Source organism: Marmota flaviventris, chromosome 3 (assembly GCF_047511675.1).
Source record: "Marmota flaviventris isolate mMarFla1 chromosome 3, mMarFla1.hap1, whole genome shotgun sequence".
In the NCBI taxonomy this organism is placed as follows: domain Eukaryota; kingdom Metazoa; phylum Chordata; class Mammalia; order Rodentia; family Sciuridae; genus Marmota; species Marmota flaviventris.
In genome coordinates this window covers 20150483-20165372 of record NC_092500.1, presented here as the reverse complement: position 1 = coordinate 20165372, position 14890 = coordinate 20150483, and the positions used below count along the sequence as shown (strand labels likewise).

At 38.1% G+C, this 14890-nt stretch overlaps 1 protein-coding gene across 7 annotated transcripts in view; it reads left to right on the top strand.

Moving 5' to 3' along the window:
• Ano4 (anoctamin 4) overlaps positions 1-14890 on the top strand; it is a 310833-nt gene that overhangs the window by 146174 nt on the left and 149769 nt on the right. For 6 of the 7 annotated variants that reach the window (XM_071609597.1, XM_071609600.1, XM_071609596.1 and 3 more), the window contains 2 exons: positions 1511-1669; positions 3241-3345. In XM_071609597.1, coding sequence (XP_071465698.1) covers positions 1511-1669; positions 3241-3345 — 264 coding nt within the window. The remainder of the gene's footprint in view (positions 1-1510; positions 1670-3240; positions 3346-14890) is intronic. The other variant, XM_027928930.2, reaches the window with a different exon arrangement.

Below are 14890 nucleotides of genomic sequence, written 5' to 3'. Positions count from 1 at the left end.
AGGGTGGTTAGTGAGGATTGGACACTGTTTGAAAACATCTGTTGAGACATTATGCATGGGCACTTCTGTTCCCCTGGCTCAGAGCTTTCTTCTGGTGAGGTTGCATGTATGATGCTTGTACAAGAATGTGGTTTCTAGCTTTTGAGGTCTAACACGTTTGCCGCCTTCATGTTACTATTTGAAACTAATGTATTCTGTGGCCTAGAAAAGATGGATTCCCCACTCTCACTTGGCCAGGTATATAAATACAATTTTGAAATCTGTTAGCCTGCCACACCCTGCTCTAGCCTGACCAGCTCATATATGATATTCTCTTTTAGGGTCAAATATTACAAGCCGAAAGGGCCTGGATGAAAATTCAACCCATTCCTTTAATGTTTTACTTTTTTAATATCTATAGTATTTGATTACTGCAAAATAACATTTGTAACTTCAGTGTAAGTTATGCAGAGCAGCATCATAATAAAATGAACACCCTGAACCATTTTCCAATTTATGAAGTTGAAAGGTATTTTTTCAAATACTGGTGACAACCTCATCATAGGTTACTAACTCCAGTGATTGTTTTTTAATGCAATGGGAAATTTATAGTAGCATGTCTGTAAGTAGCAAAGATAAATGTTATTGTGTGAAACTTTTGTCTCAAATACTTGTATATATGTGTTTACGTAGATATCCAAAGATAACACAGTAAACTGTTTTTCTTATTGTGGAGAAAAAAAAATTGAGAAACATGGGACTAGAATATTGCTAAAGCCATTGAAACTACTTGCAATCCCATGTCTCTACCCTGCCAGAGAAGTACCATCTTCCTGAATTTTGTACTTTATATCCTTTTTGCTGTAAAAATAATTTTATCACATACATATGTAGTTTTAACAACGTACTTTTAGATTTTTAAAAAAATTTTGTGTTTTATAAAACATGGTATGAAATTTAGAACTTACTATTTTTCCTGTCAGTTGTTTTTAAGATTCGTTTTTTTCCTATTGTTGGTAGATGCAAGACTCATTTATTTTCGTGGCTCTGTAGTATTTCACTGTATGCCCTTTGTATAATTTATTTATCCATTTATTGTGTTTCCATAGACATCTGAGTTGATTTCCAACTTTTTAAAATTTTATATTAAGAACAATGTTGCTGTGAATATTCGTATACACATCTCTTCGTTGCCTTAACAAGAATTTTGTATGTTCTGCAAATGTTCAGTTTTGCCAGATAATGCTAGTGTGTTTTCCAATGTTAGTATATCAATTTCCACTCTCACCTGCAAAATATGAGAATTCTCAGTTGCTTCACATCCTTGCCAGAGTTTGGTAGTTTTAGATGTCTTGTGTTTTCCCCATTTTAATTTTATTTGTTTCTTCTTGTTTAAATTTTTTATTAGAGAATGAAATTTTAATAAAATACAAAGAACAAAATCCATTTAGCTTTAATTTTTCTTTAAATTACCCACCTGAAGCTCAAGTTTATGAATGGCTTAAACTGGTCCCTTTCTCTTTGTATCCAGACAGTGCCAGAAAGAAACAAATCAAATGGACTTTACTTTAGAGATGGAAAGTGTCGAATTGACTACATTCTTGTGTACAGAAAATCCAATCCCCAGACTGAAAAGAGAGAAGTATTTGAAAGAAACATTAGAGCAGAAGGATTACAAATGGAAAAAGAGGTAAATAGCTTTTCTTGGATGAGAAAAATATATACGTCTATTCATATCAAGTTGATTTTAAAAATGGGCAATTAGTCATTATTTTAACAGAACATTTGTTTGGTCAGAGTTTGCCAATCTTCACTATTTGGGGAATGTTCCAGAAATTAGACATTTGCATTATATTTTGCCATGGAGAGCATTGTAATGCCAAATGATTCCATGATGATGAAAATATCCTGTTCCAATTAAATGGATTATTTCAAAGTGTGATAATGTACTTCACTTTCTATATTTGCTGTTTCTCTGGAGATGGAAATGGAGGATGAAATGCTGTCATCCCTTTTGGAAGCCATTTTTATATTTCAGGAAACACCATTGGCTCAGGTACCCTTGCACACCAGAAGAGACTGGATGATTTGGCCCCAGACAAAACAGCTGGAATTTACAGAATGATTCTAGTTTCAAGAGACATTCAGTTTGTTGTTATCATGTTCACAAACTCAAGAGTACTTTACCAGCAATTTGCTCTCCCCCTTCCCTGTCTTCTCTGCATGGGGAGTATTAAGGAAGAACTAAGCAAACAAGAGGCCCAGTCAGGCCTCCAGTGATAATTCTCAATGGGCTTATTGTGTATCCAGAAATACTGTGCATATTTGTAGAACCTGGCCTTGTTAATCCATCTCAAATTTTCCCTAAATACTGTGCAAAGCTTCTATTAGCTTTTCTTAATCAATAAGGAAAACATATTGACAAAAAAAAATGGTTTCTTTGAAGTCAGACATTAGATTTTTTTCTGGTGTAGAGGCAACTGCAGTTCATGCAATCTGCAGGTTGTAGTGAAGCACCAAATTACAGGCACATTTTGCCCACATAAATTATGCTAATCTTGGGAGACTTTAAATAAATGATATTTTTCCAGATCTGTTAGACTAACCTCAACCCTTAAACATTTATAAGACAGAAACAGTATTTTTCTGGAATACTACCAAGAAGAGAACTGGAAAAACCATGGGTAGAGTGTCATCTTAAGTGAACAGGTTCTTAATCTCAACTTGCTCAGCGGACCGTCTCGACTTGAGGTTCCCTTAGAGCATAGACAGTATTAAATGTCTTTTTTTTTATAGCTTTGTGGAATTCCAGAAAATCTTTCCTATGCCAGTTGAGCATATCATTGATAAATCTTGGTTTTTAAGTTCTTATTGAGACAATTATATACTCTCTTAACATTAATAGCACATCAAGGTATTTATTCTTAAAAATCTTTCCCATTATTATTTTTTCTTACTCCTTAGTGGCAGAATTCTTTCATGAAGAAATGAAAAATCTGAACATCTGCATGATGTGAAATAATCAAAGTCCATTCTGACTTTGTCACAATTCTGGTTCTCATCATAATAGATAGCTTTGTTCGATTAATGAGAGATTTTTTATTTTAAGCTTCATAACTAACCTCTCTCTTCCTAGGGTTTCTTCTGTATAGATCTTTTCAATGTCATTCTCCTGACTTATTCATTAAACTCAAACCTACTACTTTTCTAAATAATATATATTACTGAAAAGCTTACAAATCTCCTGTTGTGTATCCCGAGACATCATCTGTCCAGCCACCAGAATTGCAGCAGGAGGCTGCGGAGGAGAGTTCTGCCTGTCGTGCAGTTGTGCTACCCAGTGCAGAGTTGACAGTGGCGTGGCAGGTGGGATGCTAGTATCATTTTGGTTTTTGAATTTTAATAGCTAGCTATTTATTTTAATGTGCATTAGAAAAAAACAGCAATTGGAAAAAACAGTAAAACTTCAAAAACAATTGTTTGAGCATCTCTCCTTTCCTCCCTGATTTCTTCTCTGAGCAGCTACTTCTCCATTTCTGATTTTCCCTGCAGTCCTCTACACACCAACAACAGATAGAACTTCCGTTTTCTGGAACATTTTTCCTTTGCAGCCTTTCCACTGCCTGGCTCCAGTCTTGCCCTCACACCCACAGCCTTCACATAAGCAGCACATTTTGTCTCTGTCTCAGACTCCCAGCTCTGCTTTGCATCTTCATGGCCTCTGCCAGCTCAGCAAAAGGGACCTTCACAGGTTGTCTTGCTTAGGAAGCAGCAGGAAATTATAGGTAAATTAATTCTTCTCTGCCACAAATAATTAAAATGTCCCTTGGTGGAACAATAAACAAATCTGTTTACATTGTGTTAAGATTTAGAAACCACTGGAAGCACTTTCATTTAAATCGAGTTCTTCATAAACAAGCTGCAGCACAGAGACAATAATTCTAATGACTATTTCAACTTCCAGAAATTACTCCAACCTTTTATAAGACACAAAACATAAACCTTAGTTCAAGGTTGCAAAGAAAAAAAAAAAGAGAGAGAGAACCCCAGTGAGCATTCTATGAAACCATGATTGACACTAAGTACATTTTATGAATTACTGGTGACTTCATTAGCTGTGTGTCATAACGTCCGACAGTTATGGAAAACATGTTTAACACACCGAGCTTTATGTTTTTGAATGAGTAGAGACAGGTTGTGTAGTTCATTTTAACACAAGAAAGTTCTTATCTCTTTTAACATTGAATTTTGAGAAGCACAATTAGGAGAATCTTTTATTCATTATAAAAGTAAGGACACAGTCAAACTTAATCTTTCTTAAAACCTTTGTTCCAGCCTGATTAGTCAGCAAGTATGTGCTTACCTTGGTATGTTGGGTTTTTAATATCTATAACTCAGATTTCATATTAGTCCAGAGAAAGCAATTCATAGCAATATTGCCAAATAAAACATCATTAAGTCCAAGTGATTTAAAGGGATTCCCTTTTTCAAGAGATCACATTTATTAATTCAAATTTTGCATTTTCCCCCATTTTAAACTCTATGTCTACTCTCAATCCTTTGGTACCCTATTTTGAAGTTGTTATCATTTGTAAGAGGTTTATATTTTCCTTTCTGTAGTCAGTCAAATCATGGATGACTTTTTAATTATTTGGGATGAGTGAGAAGTGGGTGTACTAATGGAACAGATCCCCACCTCCTTTGGAATCATGTGGAACATAGGAAAAGACCCTATCATTATAGCCATTATAAAACAACTACAATTATATAAATCTGGATAATAGCTAATTCATTCAACAAATATTTATCACACACCCACTCTGCCAGGCATTGCTCTGAGCACTAGGAACTTAGCCATGAATAAAAAAGACAAAAATCCTTGCCTTGTTGGAACATAAAGCACAAAGTAAGAAATGAAAGCAGGAGGCATTGATAGGACCTTGCAATTTTATAAAATCTGGCAAAAGTGTACCTCTCTTCCAGAGGGTGGTGGGTGGGTCCTGAGACAGGAAGATGCCAGGTAGGTCCATAAGACAGTGAAGAGAATATCATTTGTAAGAGGTCTACATTGTGTTAAGATTTAGAAACCACTGGACGCACTTTCATTTAAATCGAGTTCTTATTCATATTGAGAATTTATAGCAGCAAGGCAATAGTAGCCAGATGACCTTGGGGACCTTAATAGTTAATAGGGTAATCTAGTTTTTCTCTAAGGGACTTGGGGAGCTGTTGGAAAGTTTTGACCACAAGTATGAGAAGATCTGGTTTCTGTTTTATTATAGTTACTCTAGCTACCTGGTAAGATCAGACTGTGGGAGGGGGAGAGGTAGCAAGGGCAGAAGCAAAGGCACTAGGAGATTGGTTGCAAAATTGCAAAAAAGAGATGAAGGAGGTCAAGCATGTAGTAGAGAAGGGTACAAAGTGGAGTTGATGGGAATTGCAGGTGGATTGAGAAAGAAGTGCAAGAGCCACACAGTATTCACCAAGCAATCAGAAGAAAGGAGTTGCCAGGGATGTGGAAAAGAGTGGGACTCAGTGTAGACTTGTTAACTTTGAAGTGTCCCAGTGGAGATGTGGGGTAGAAGAGTCTGGAATTTGAGAAGAGATCTGAGATATGTTTATCTGGATGAGATTTCATTACTGAGAAGGAGCCATCTATCATTGGGGAGCCAGGAAGAAAAATCTAGAGTGTATGGTGCCTAGAGCAGTGATTCAGGAGAAAGGAATAATATACTGTACCAAATACTCCTGATGGAATAAGATGAAAACTGAAAGTTAATTGTTGCATTTCATAATGTGGAGAGTTCTGGGTGAGCTGGTAAAGAGAAATTTCAGTGGAAAAGTCAGAGTGAAAGCACCGAGAAAAAGGAGAAACAGAAAATTTGCAGAAAACAAAGAGAAACTGCTCTTTCAAGGAAAGGGAAGGGGAGAAATGAGGTGAGGAGTTGGATCAAGAAAGGGTTCTATTTATTTAAGATGAGAGAAAATAGCTGCATATTTTCATGCTAATAGAAATTACCTACTTGAATAGAAAATTCATGTTGGGGAAGAGCAAGGGGAGAATTTTTGGAGCAATGTCCTTGAAGCAGTAGGGGAAGAATGACCACAACCTCTTCATCATACAGACCTCCTTACCTGTGCCTGTGCCCACATATGCTACTCTCCCCTGGGCTAAGGATGTCTTCCTGTTGTTCATGCTTCTAACTAAGGCCCACATTTATGCAGAAGATCCCATCCCCTCAGCCCTACTCCAATACATTACCCCTGGAGAAGTAAAAATAGTAAGTTTTAAAAACTAAAATGCATAAAATTAGGCAATTAATCAAAACAGCTTGTTTTGGTTTTCACAAGTCTTAAGGGACTTTAAAAATCTAACTAAAATAACCGTGTGTGTGTGTGTGTGTGTGTGTGTGTATACACATATATGCACACACACACACATACATCCATACTCAGTGTTGGATATCTTGTACATTTTTCCTTAAGATGATGACAGAAATAGTATCCTCAATATTTTCACAATGACATTTATTAAGCACTTATTATTATCATCTCTATTTTACAGATGAGACAATTGAGGCAAAGCAGTAACTTGCTGCATGTGACATAGCAGTAAGAGAGAATAAATTCAGGACCAAAGCCCAAGCCTACTTGCTCTTTACCTTAAATTGTGTTGATTCTTGGTTGCTAGTGGTGCATCTCAAGATTAAAGAGGTTAGGAGGCAACTGAGTAAAATTATGAGAAGGAAAAGGAAATTGGGAGATTGGGGTGAATTATGAAGTTGGGTGCTCCCTAAGCTGTAGTTCACATGTACTTTGGCCCCCAGTAGTCATGGATTTGAATCTTGGTACTAGCACTTAAGAACTGAGTGTCTTGGGCAATTTACCAAACTTTCTGAATTTTTGCTTCCATTATTTAATAAGGAGAATAAGATTATTTGCCGCTAATTGTTATGAGGATTAAGTGAGCCCATATATGTGAATTTGTAGTAGACTTGAATCTGTTTTTTATTATTTATTTTTATTAGTTTTTATTTTATTTCATTGTTCGTTTTTTTCAGGATATTTTTCAGTTATCTTCCATTTATGGCAAGTGCTAGTGATTTCTCATGTATGATTGTGATGTAAATGTTTTGATAAAATTATTATTTTTCAAAGTGAGTCAATTTAAAGTATAAATGCAATTGAAATTTTGTGGATGGTATACAAATTTCTAGAACTCACAGAACATAGACCCTAAGTCTGTGATGCCAGCTTCCTTTACACACTTTTGCATTCTCCCTTCCCCTTGAGTTCAGGTGGGGCCTGTGGCTTGTTTAAACCAATAGGATGTGACATTTGTCATAACAGAGTAATGGAACGTCACTATTATAATTGCATTATAGTACATGAAACTCCATCTCAGCAGACCAGAGTCGAAAAGATTCTACCTGAGTGGCTTCAAAGAAAATAATGGTAATGTGAAGGGTCACCTGGCAAGGGAAAGTGAGGCAGCCTCTAGGAGCTGAGTGGCCCCTGGTTGACAGTCAGCAGCAAACAGAGAGAGACCTTAGTCCCACAATTGGAAGGAGATGAATACTGCCAACAACCAAGGGCTCTTGGGAACAGATATTTCTTCAATCAAGCCTCTGATGAGAGCACAACCCTGGCCAAGTTCTGAATTGCAGCCTGGTAAAACCCTGAAGCAGAGGACCCAGCTAAGCTATGCCTGTCTTCTGATCTAGAAAAAACTGTGAGATAATTAATGTGTGTCTTGTTAAACTGATAAAACTGTGGTAATTTGTCATGGAATAATAGGTAGTTAATACAGTGATTTAGGCATTCTGAATGCTCATATAGTTTTATCATTACAAGCCATGTGCTCTTGGGAAAGTTAGTTTATCTTCAAAGTGAAGCTAATAATGGATCTATCTCGTAAGTTATTATAATTAAATGAGATAATTTTTATCAAGTGCTTATCTCTGTCCTTGTCAGCATTTAGTAAATCTTTATTATCATCCTCATAGTTATCAATATAGCTAACTACAATGATTAACACTGTTACTTTTAAAGTAATTTTTAAGGCAAACTTTTTCAGAAAATGTTTATTTATTTATTTATTTTTGTAATACTATGGATCAGGTGCCAGGGTCTCCCTCACGCTAAGCAAATGCTCTACCACTAAGCTACATCGCCTACCCTGAAAATTTTCAAACAGTTTACAAACCTTTTAAGATGTAACCATTAGGAATAGCAACCTTGATTGGCATCATTTGACCATATATGGTATATGCATTAATGAGATTTATAATTATCTTTAATGCTCTTGGACTAGCTCAGAATATATTCACTAACAACTCGGGTGTTTTCAAAGTTCAGACATTTGTCTGCTTCAACAGAATTTGGCTTTGGTTTCATCTGGAATAAAATCATAGATCAACTCAGAGCTAAAACAACTTTTTTGATTGTCCATTCTAGTCTTGCTTTACCCTCCTTCCAGGGAAAATGTCACAAAGATTCTTCCATTTAAAGTACTAGTCTCTGTCTTCATTGGCTTCCTGTCAATTTCTGTTTTTCATCCCTATTTATGTTCTGCAACCACGTCTAGTTTGTTGCTCTCCCAGGATCCACACCTCTGAGGATATGAGGAGAGGGGCACCATAGACTCCTTCTTTCCTGCCTTATTAAAACTTTAATCATGAGTTTCTAGAATAAATCAATGTCAGGACAACCTGAACTACCCAAGTTCCTGTTCTCTAGTGCTTCCTGGTCTCAAAAGAAAGAAATTATGATCTGATTCCACTCAATAATTTTATAGTCCTTATATGTTCCACATATATATTAGCAAGAATCCCAAGTTGGAGGGAAGAGAAAGGAGAATTAAACACAGTCTAACCAAAGAGTGAAGAAAATAGATTTTCTTCTGAATCTCAAAGCTCTGGAAATTCCGTCAGTGTCTTTCTGGGATTCCAATACTGGGCCACACTTGCAGTGGCTTTTTTCTTAACTAGTATCTGAGGTGGGATTTCCTAAGCAGAAGTCAATCCTGAAGCAAGGACTCTTGCTAAAGGTGTTGACTGGTGGTCCAGTCTCAGAAGAGGGGAAGAGAGAAGCAAAAGAGAAAAGCTAAGCCAAGAATGTGGCCTCAGCTCAACATTAATTTCAGCCTGAACCGAGAGGGAAGATGTGGAGCAGGAAGCACACCATAGACCTGGGCCACCTTTAAGGTCAGGGTCCCCTTGGCAGTTGGTCATTGGTCGAGGTCTATGAAGGTTGTAGGAAGTGAGCATTATTCCTGTTTGACTGAAGGTGATTTTCCAACACTTAGGTGGCTCGCCTTCTGGACTGGCCCCCTCAGTATCCATTACCACTGGCATTGAGTTAGTAGCAGAGATATGCCAAATCTGCAGGATTCAAGCAGCCCACTTTGAGATCCTAGCAATCACAGAATTCATGGAAGTCTTTGCTGAGAGTGAGGAAAGAAAGAACTAGTGCACATGGGCATTTATTCTGTTTTGATTCACCAAGTTGTTTTTCTACATTTAAGATACTGAATCTTAAAGGCAAAGATTTCATGTTGCTGCTATAATCACTTTGAGGGAAGAGACTCTGTCTTACTAGTTTTTATATCCCAGAGAATTACCCCTCTACTTAGCTTATAGAATTTTGAGTTTGCTACTTGCGAGTAGCTAATTGCCCTGGCTGTGTCTAAGTAACACCTATCAATTCACTCATATGGTTTCTCTACATTAGCAGTATTAAAATATTGTGCTGAATAATTCTTTGTTGTAGGGGGCTGTCCTGTGCATTATAGGATATTTAGCAGCATCCCTGGCCTCTACCCAACAGATGCCAGTAATACCTTGTTTTATTCAGCTTTTTCTCTACTATGACTGAAAGACTTGACAAGAACAATTTTAGAAGAGAAAAGTTTATTTGGCCTTCCCAGTTTCAGAGGTCTTAGTCTACAGATGACCAACTCCATTGCTCTGGGCCAAAGGTGAGGCAAAGCATCAAGGAAGAAGGGTGTGATGAAGAAAAGTAGCTCAGGACATGGCATCAGGAGGAAAGAGAGAGAGCTCTGCTCACCAGGGACAAAGTATAAACCTGAAAGCCATGCTCCCAGGGACCTATCTCCTCTAGCCATGCCCTATCTACCTATAGTTAGCACCCAGTTAATCCCCTAATACACTGATTAAGGCTCTCATAAACCAATTATTTCTCCTCTAAATTTCCTCACATTGTCTTACACATAGCTTTTGGAGGATACCTCATATCTAAGCCATAACACACCCACTCCAAATTATGACAACCAAAAATGTCTCCAAGCATTGTTACATGTCCTGGCAGGTAGAGGGAGTCATTCCCATTTGGCAATCCCCCAATTAGACCCTTGATCCAACTTTATATAGTCTGTTGCTGTGTCCATGAGGTAGCCAGAGGAATTAAAGTCATCTGTTCTATTCTTTTATTCATATGGCCCAACCGACTTAAGGACTGTTAACATCAGACTCTCAAGATAGACGACTTGGATTTACATCTGCTTACTACTTTACCACTTCCAAATAACTGAGAAAGATATTTAACTGCTCTGTGTACCAGTTTCTTCATTTATTAAATGGTAAATAATTCCTGTCTCATGGAACTATTACAAAGATGAGTTAATACATTCTACTGTGCTTAGAAGAGTCTGGCGTATATTAAGTGCTCAATAATGGTTGTTTATGGTTTTGTTAAAGAAGGGAGTGGCTTCAATCATTGGTCATCCTGTTTTCTAGTCTCAGGAATTCAACCTTGTCTCTATCACCTCTTGAACTGAGGGTCTCTGGCCTGTGTCTAGGGAAAGCCCAAGAGATCTGGTGTTGCAAAAGCAAGAGATTCTAATAGTAAATCCCAACTCATCACCAGGAATCGGTTTACCTATCACTGCCCTATATTATCCATAGAACCAGGACATTATTCTTAACTATCTGGTTATCAACACAGCTTTTAGCAAAATGGTGATGGGTGGAGGAGGTTTTCTCCCATGTTTTTTCTTTTCTCCTTCCCAGTTTAATTTCTGAGACTAGTTGAAATCCAAAGGCCTTATCATCATCTCAGCTGCTTTTGTTTATTTAAGAAGACAAAGTTTAATCAAACCATTTCTGTTGCCATGTCAAGATGACCAGTACAAAGTTATTTTGAACTAATATATTCAAAGGATTTTTCTAAACCAATGCATATTTCATTTGACCCATTCATATTTCTTCACTCAAGACAGAACAACTTAAAAGAGAAAAAAAAACAAACATCCCTTGTATGGCGCACAGCTGAAGAACTGAAGTCATATTGTGAACTATTGTTACTTCCCACAAGAAGCAGCTTAATCTGAAATATCTTCTCACTGGTCTAAGTTGAACTTTTCTGATATAAAGCACATTTTGCATTATCATCAAATGTGTACCAAATGTCAGCATCATATTATTGTATCTTTGAAAGGAACTGAAGTCTTCTCTTTATGGTGTTATTTTTGTTCCTTTTTTTGTCTTTTAACCACATGTTATGTTAAAGTGCTGGTAATTATGCAAAGCATATACTATGAATATGACACTAATTATTCATTGATGACATGGAAAGATTTTGAAACTTTAAAGCAGTCCAGAGAACTATAAGTCCATGGTCTCTTGTTTGTAATCCTTACAAGTAGAAAATTGGGGGAAGAAAAAAGAATTGCAAGTTGAAGTTTACCAACCAAACCTGACATACCATCGATGTGAAAGTGATAACACAGCACTGTCCCCTGAGGCAGGGACCAAGGCATCTTTCACTTCCAGTGGGGTTTTAGGCATTTTTTGGTCCACTTTAGTTATATGTAACATCAGGGTTCATTTTTACATAATTATGCAAGCATGGAGTATAATTTGCTCTAATTCAGTCCCCAATACTTCTCTTTTCCCTCCTCTCTTCCCTCCTCATTCCCTTCTCTCTACTCATCATTCTGCTATTGATTTATAGATTTTTAAATTAGTGCCTGGTGAATGTACATGAAGGTAAGATTCACTGTGGTCTATTCATATATGTACATAGGTTAGACTCAGGTGTATTTTAGGAGCAGTCAGTGATATTTGGACTCCATTGCTGGATGGAACCATTCATTCATACATTCATCAAATATCTAATAGATATTATTGAGGAAAGAGAAGCATTTAATAAATGTCAGATGGGATGAATTGCTGTGGAGAAAAATGCAAGAATACTGTTTCATTTTTTTGTTCATGCGGAGTCTTTGTGATAATGGGGAACTAAGCATCCCATTGCATTTCTAAGCCCAATTCTGTAAGGCTGTTGTTGGGATTAATCCTTTGTATTCGACACTATTAGGATTATCTTTGCCTTGTGTTTCTCTTACATTGACTGCATGTAGGAAGAATAAATAGAACCCCTTGGTGGAAGAGAGGGCTATTGAAGGGGAAACTGGCTGAATTTTACTGGGGTCTGGGAGAACTCTTACAGTGCACAGAGCTAGGCAGACATCAAGTGCCTGATCAGTGTTGGGGCCTTTGGAGAGACCCACCTTTTTGTAATCCTTCCCTTACTTGTCCTTTGCCATTCATCAGTTTAGTTTTCACTCTAGGTGCTACCTCCTCACTTCTGCCTGCCATATGCCCAAAGTTTCTTCTTTGAAATTCTTCCCTAGTGCATATAACTGGTTGGCCCCTCTTTCAGTTGAAATTGTGCAGGAAAACCAGCTACTCTGTGTCTTCCAAGAATGAAGTTTTTAGTGTACAGGTTTACAACCTGCTGGAAAGACTGAGAGTGAAGGTCAGGGAAGCTGCCTCCAGCTACTTCAGATTAAAGCACCACAGAATAGGGAAGTGGGGTCTCAGGAGTTGCATGAAGCCTCTGGGAACCCCAAGAGTATCTGACGCAACACTCAGAAACTTACCTGAAGCTGCTCAGAACCTTGCATCTGCCCATACGACTGCCTCTGTCTGCCTTCCTAAAGGAAGAAATGGCCTCTCCTTTTCCACCTTTCAGATCTTACCTGAGCACCTCACCTTGTGAACACTAACCCTAACTCCATGGGGAAGGAGATTTTGGAAAGTATAGTACCAGTTTCTCTTTGTCAAGCAGAGGAGGCCTCGGAAGGAGATGTCAGAGATACCAGGCTAACAACAAACAGTATAGGGTACAGCTACCAACCCACCTTCTAACAGGTTTGACTGACCACCTATCCCTTCAGTGAAGACTGTGCTTGCCCCATCCCTGTGAAACCCTAATGGTTTCACAATTGTAACACATGCACTCTAACACCTGTATTCAAGATGAAGGAGGAGCAACCATTTCTGGTTCTTCATGTGAGCATGACTGGCTAGGTTTTCCATCATCAGATTTCCTCCCCAACACTCACACCTTTGTTCTGACACCAACGTTAGGTGGTTCTTCATTTAAAGCAGAGCTACATTCATTGAGACCCAAAATTTAATTGGGGAGTTAGTAGCATCACTCTGCATAAAGAAACATCTTGTGTTTTGATGAAGGGAAAGAGGAAAGAAGAAAGGAAAGGCAAGGTGAAAGTTCCTTGCCCTATAACTGCCCACAAAGAAATAAAGAAAGATTCCCTCCACAATTCTGACCTCTGCTGTGTTAGTGTATCAATTTTTATTCAAGGGTGCTTTGAATCTCTGTTATATTCCAGGCCCTTTGCCAGACACTAGGCAATCAAAAATGAATAAGTGTTACAGTTATCTGTAGTTTCATAACAAAAAACTTCACAATTTAGTGGCTTAAAATGACCTTCATTTATTTTGCTTTCAAACCTGTAATTGGGCAAGACTGAATAGGACAGCTTCTTTCTGGGGGTATCAGGTGGAACAGCACCACTAGCGCCTGGAGAACTCCTATCCGGGTGGCTGACTCCCAGAGCTGGAAGTCAGTGTTGGCTGGCAGTTGAGCACCCAGCCAGGACTATGGGCTACAGACCTGGTCTTGTCCATTCCTCATGATATGGTGGCTGGGTTCCAAGAGGGATGCTCAATTCTATGATCTAGCTCCAGAAGCAGTGTCTTCTGCTGCATTCCATGGGTAAAGGCTGGATGAAAGAGAAGGGACATAGATCCCACTACTTAATGGGGAGTGAGTGGTAAGATTCTATATGATGTGTGGGATAAGAGATAATGTGGGAGCCATCACTGGAAAATACAACTGGCCACAATGTACTCCTTGTGCTTGAGGAGCTCACTGATCAGCAATGAAAGCAAACATGAAACGGGAACAGAGTCTGGAAGACTCTAAAATAACTAAGAGACACTAAGATGATTTTATGCTTTTTCCAGAAGCTTAAAGGAGGTGACATGGGTCTTAAAGGATGAGGAGGTATTTACCTTGCTGGATGGTACAAGGGCATGACATTCTAGATGGCAAACATGAGCAAAGGCACAATGAGCTCTGGATTGAGGCATCCTGGCTCCTGTGTGCATCTCTTCTTCCCAGTTGGAGAGAGAATTCCATGAGGACCCCACGGGTTTGCCCACAATGCCTGGCCCACCTCTTCCTCTCAACTAGCACAGTGTTTATTCTCATTCAGCAATTTCCCCTGCGTATAATGCATGACAGATGAAATTGTTCTTCTAACCCTTAGTGACCAGCTTAGCCTGATATGTATATTTTAGTTATTTTCCCCCCAAATGCTCTAGCTTAATATAATTTAGTTTCTTTACAACCAAATCCATATACTTCTATTTAAATAAAGAGTCATATCATTGATAGATTTCTTTTGGACCAGGGTTCAACTAAACCACCTGCACCTGCTATCATGATCTTGGTGGTCTTGCAGGAAGATGACATTTATTGCTCTCTGGGGTCCTTTGTTTTTCAGTTCCAAGTTCCACTCTTACTCTTTCTATATATGTTGGAATCATAAAGAGCTTATAACACTTTATAAAAGACCAGG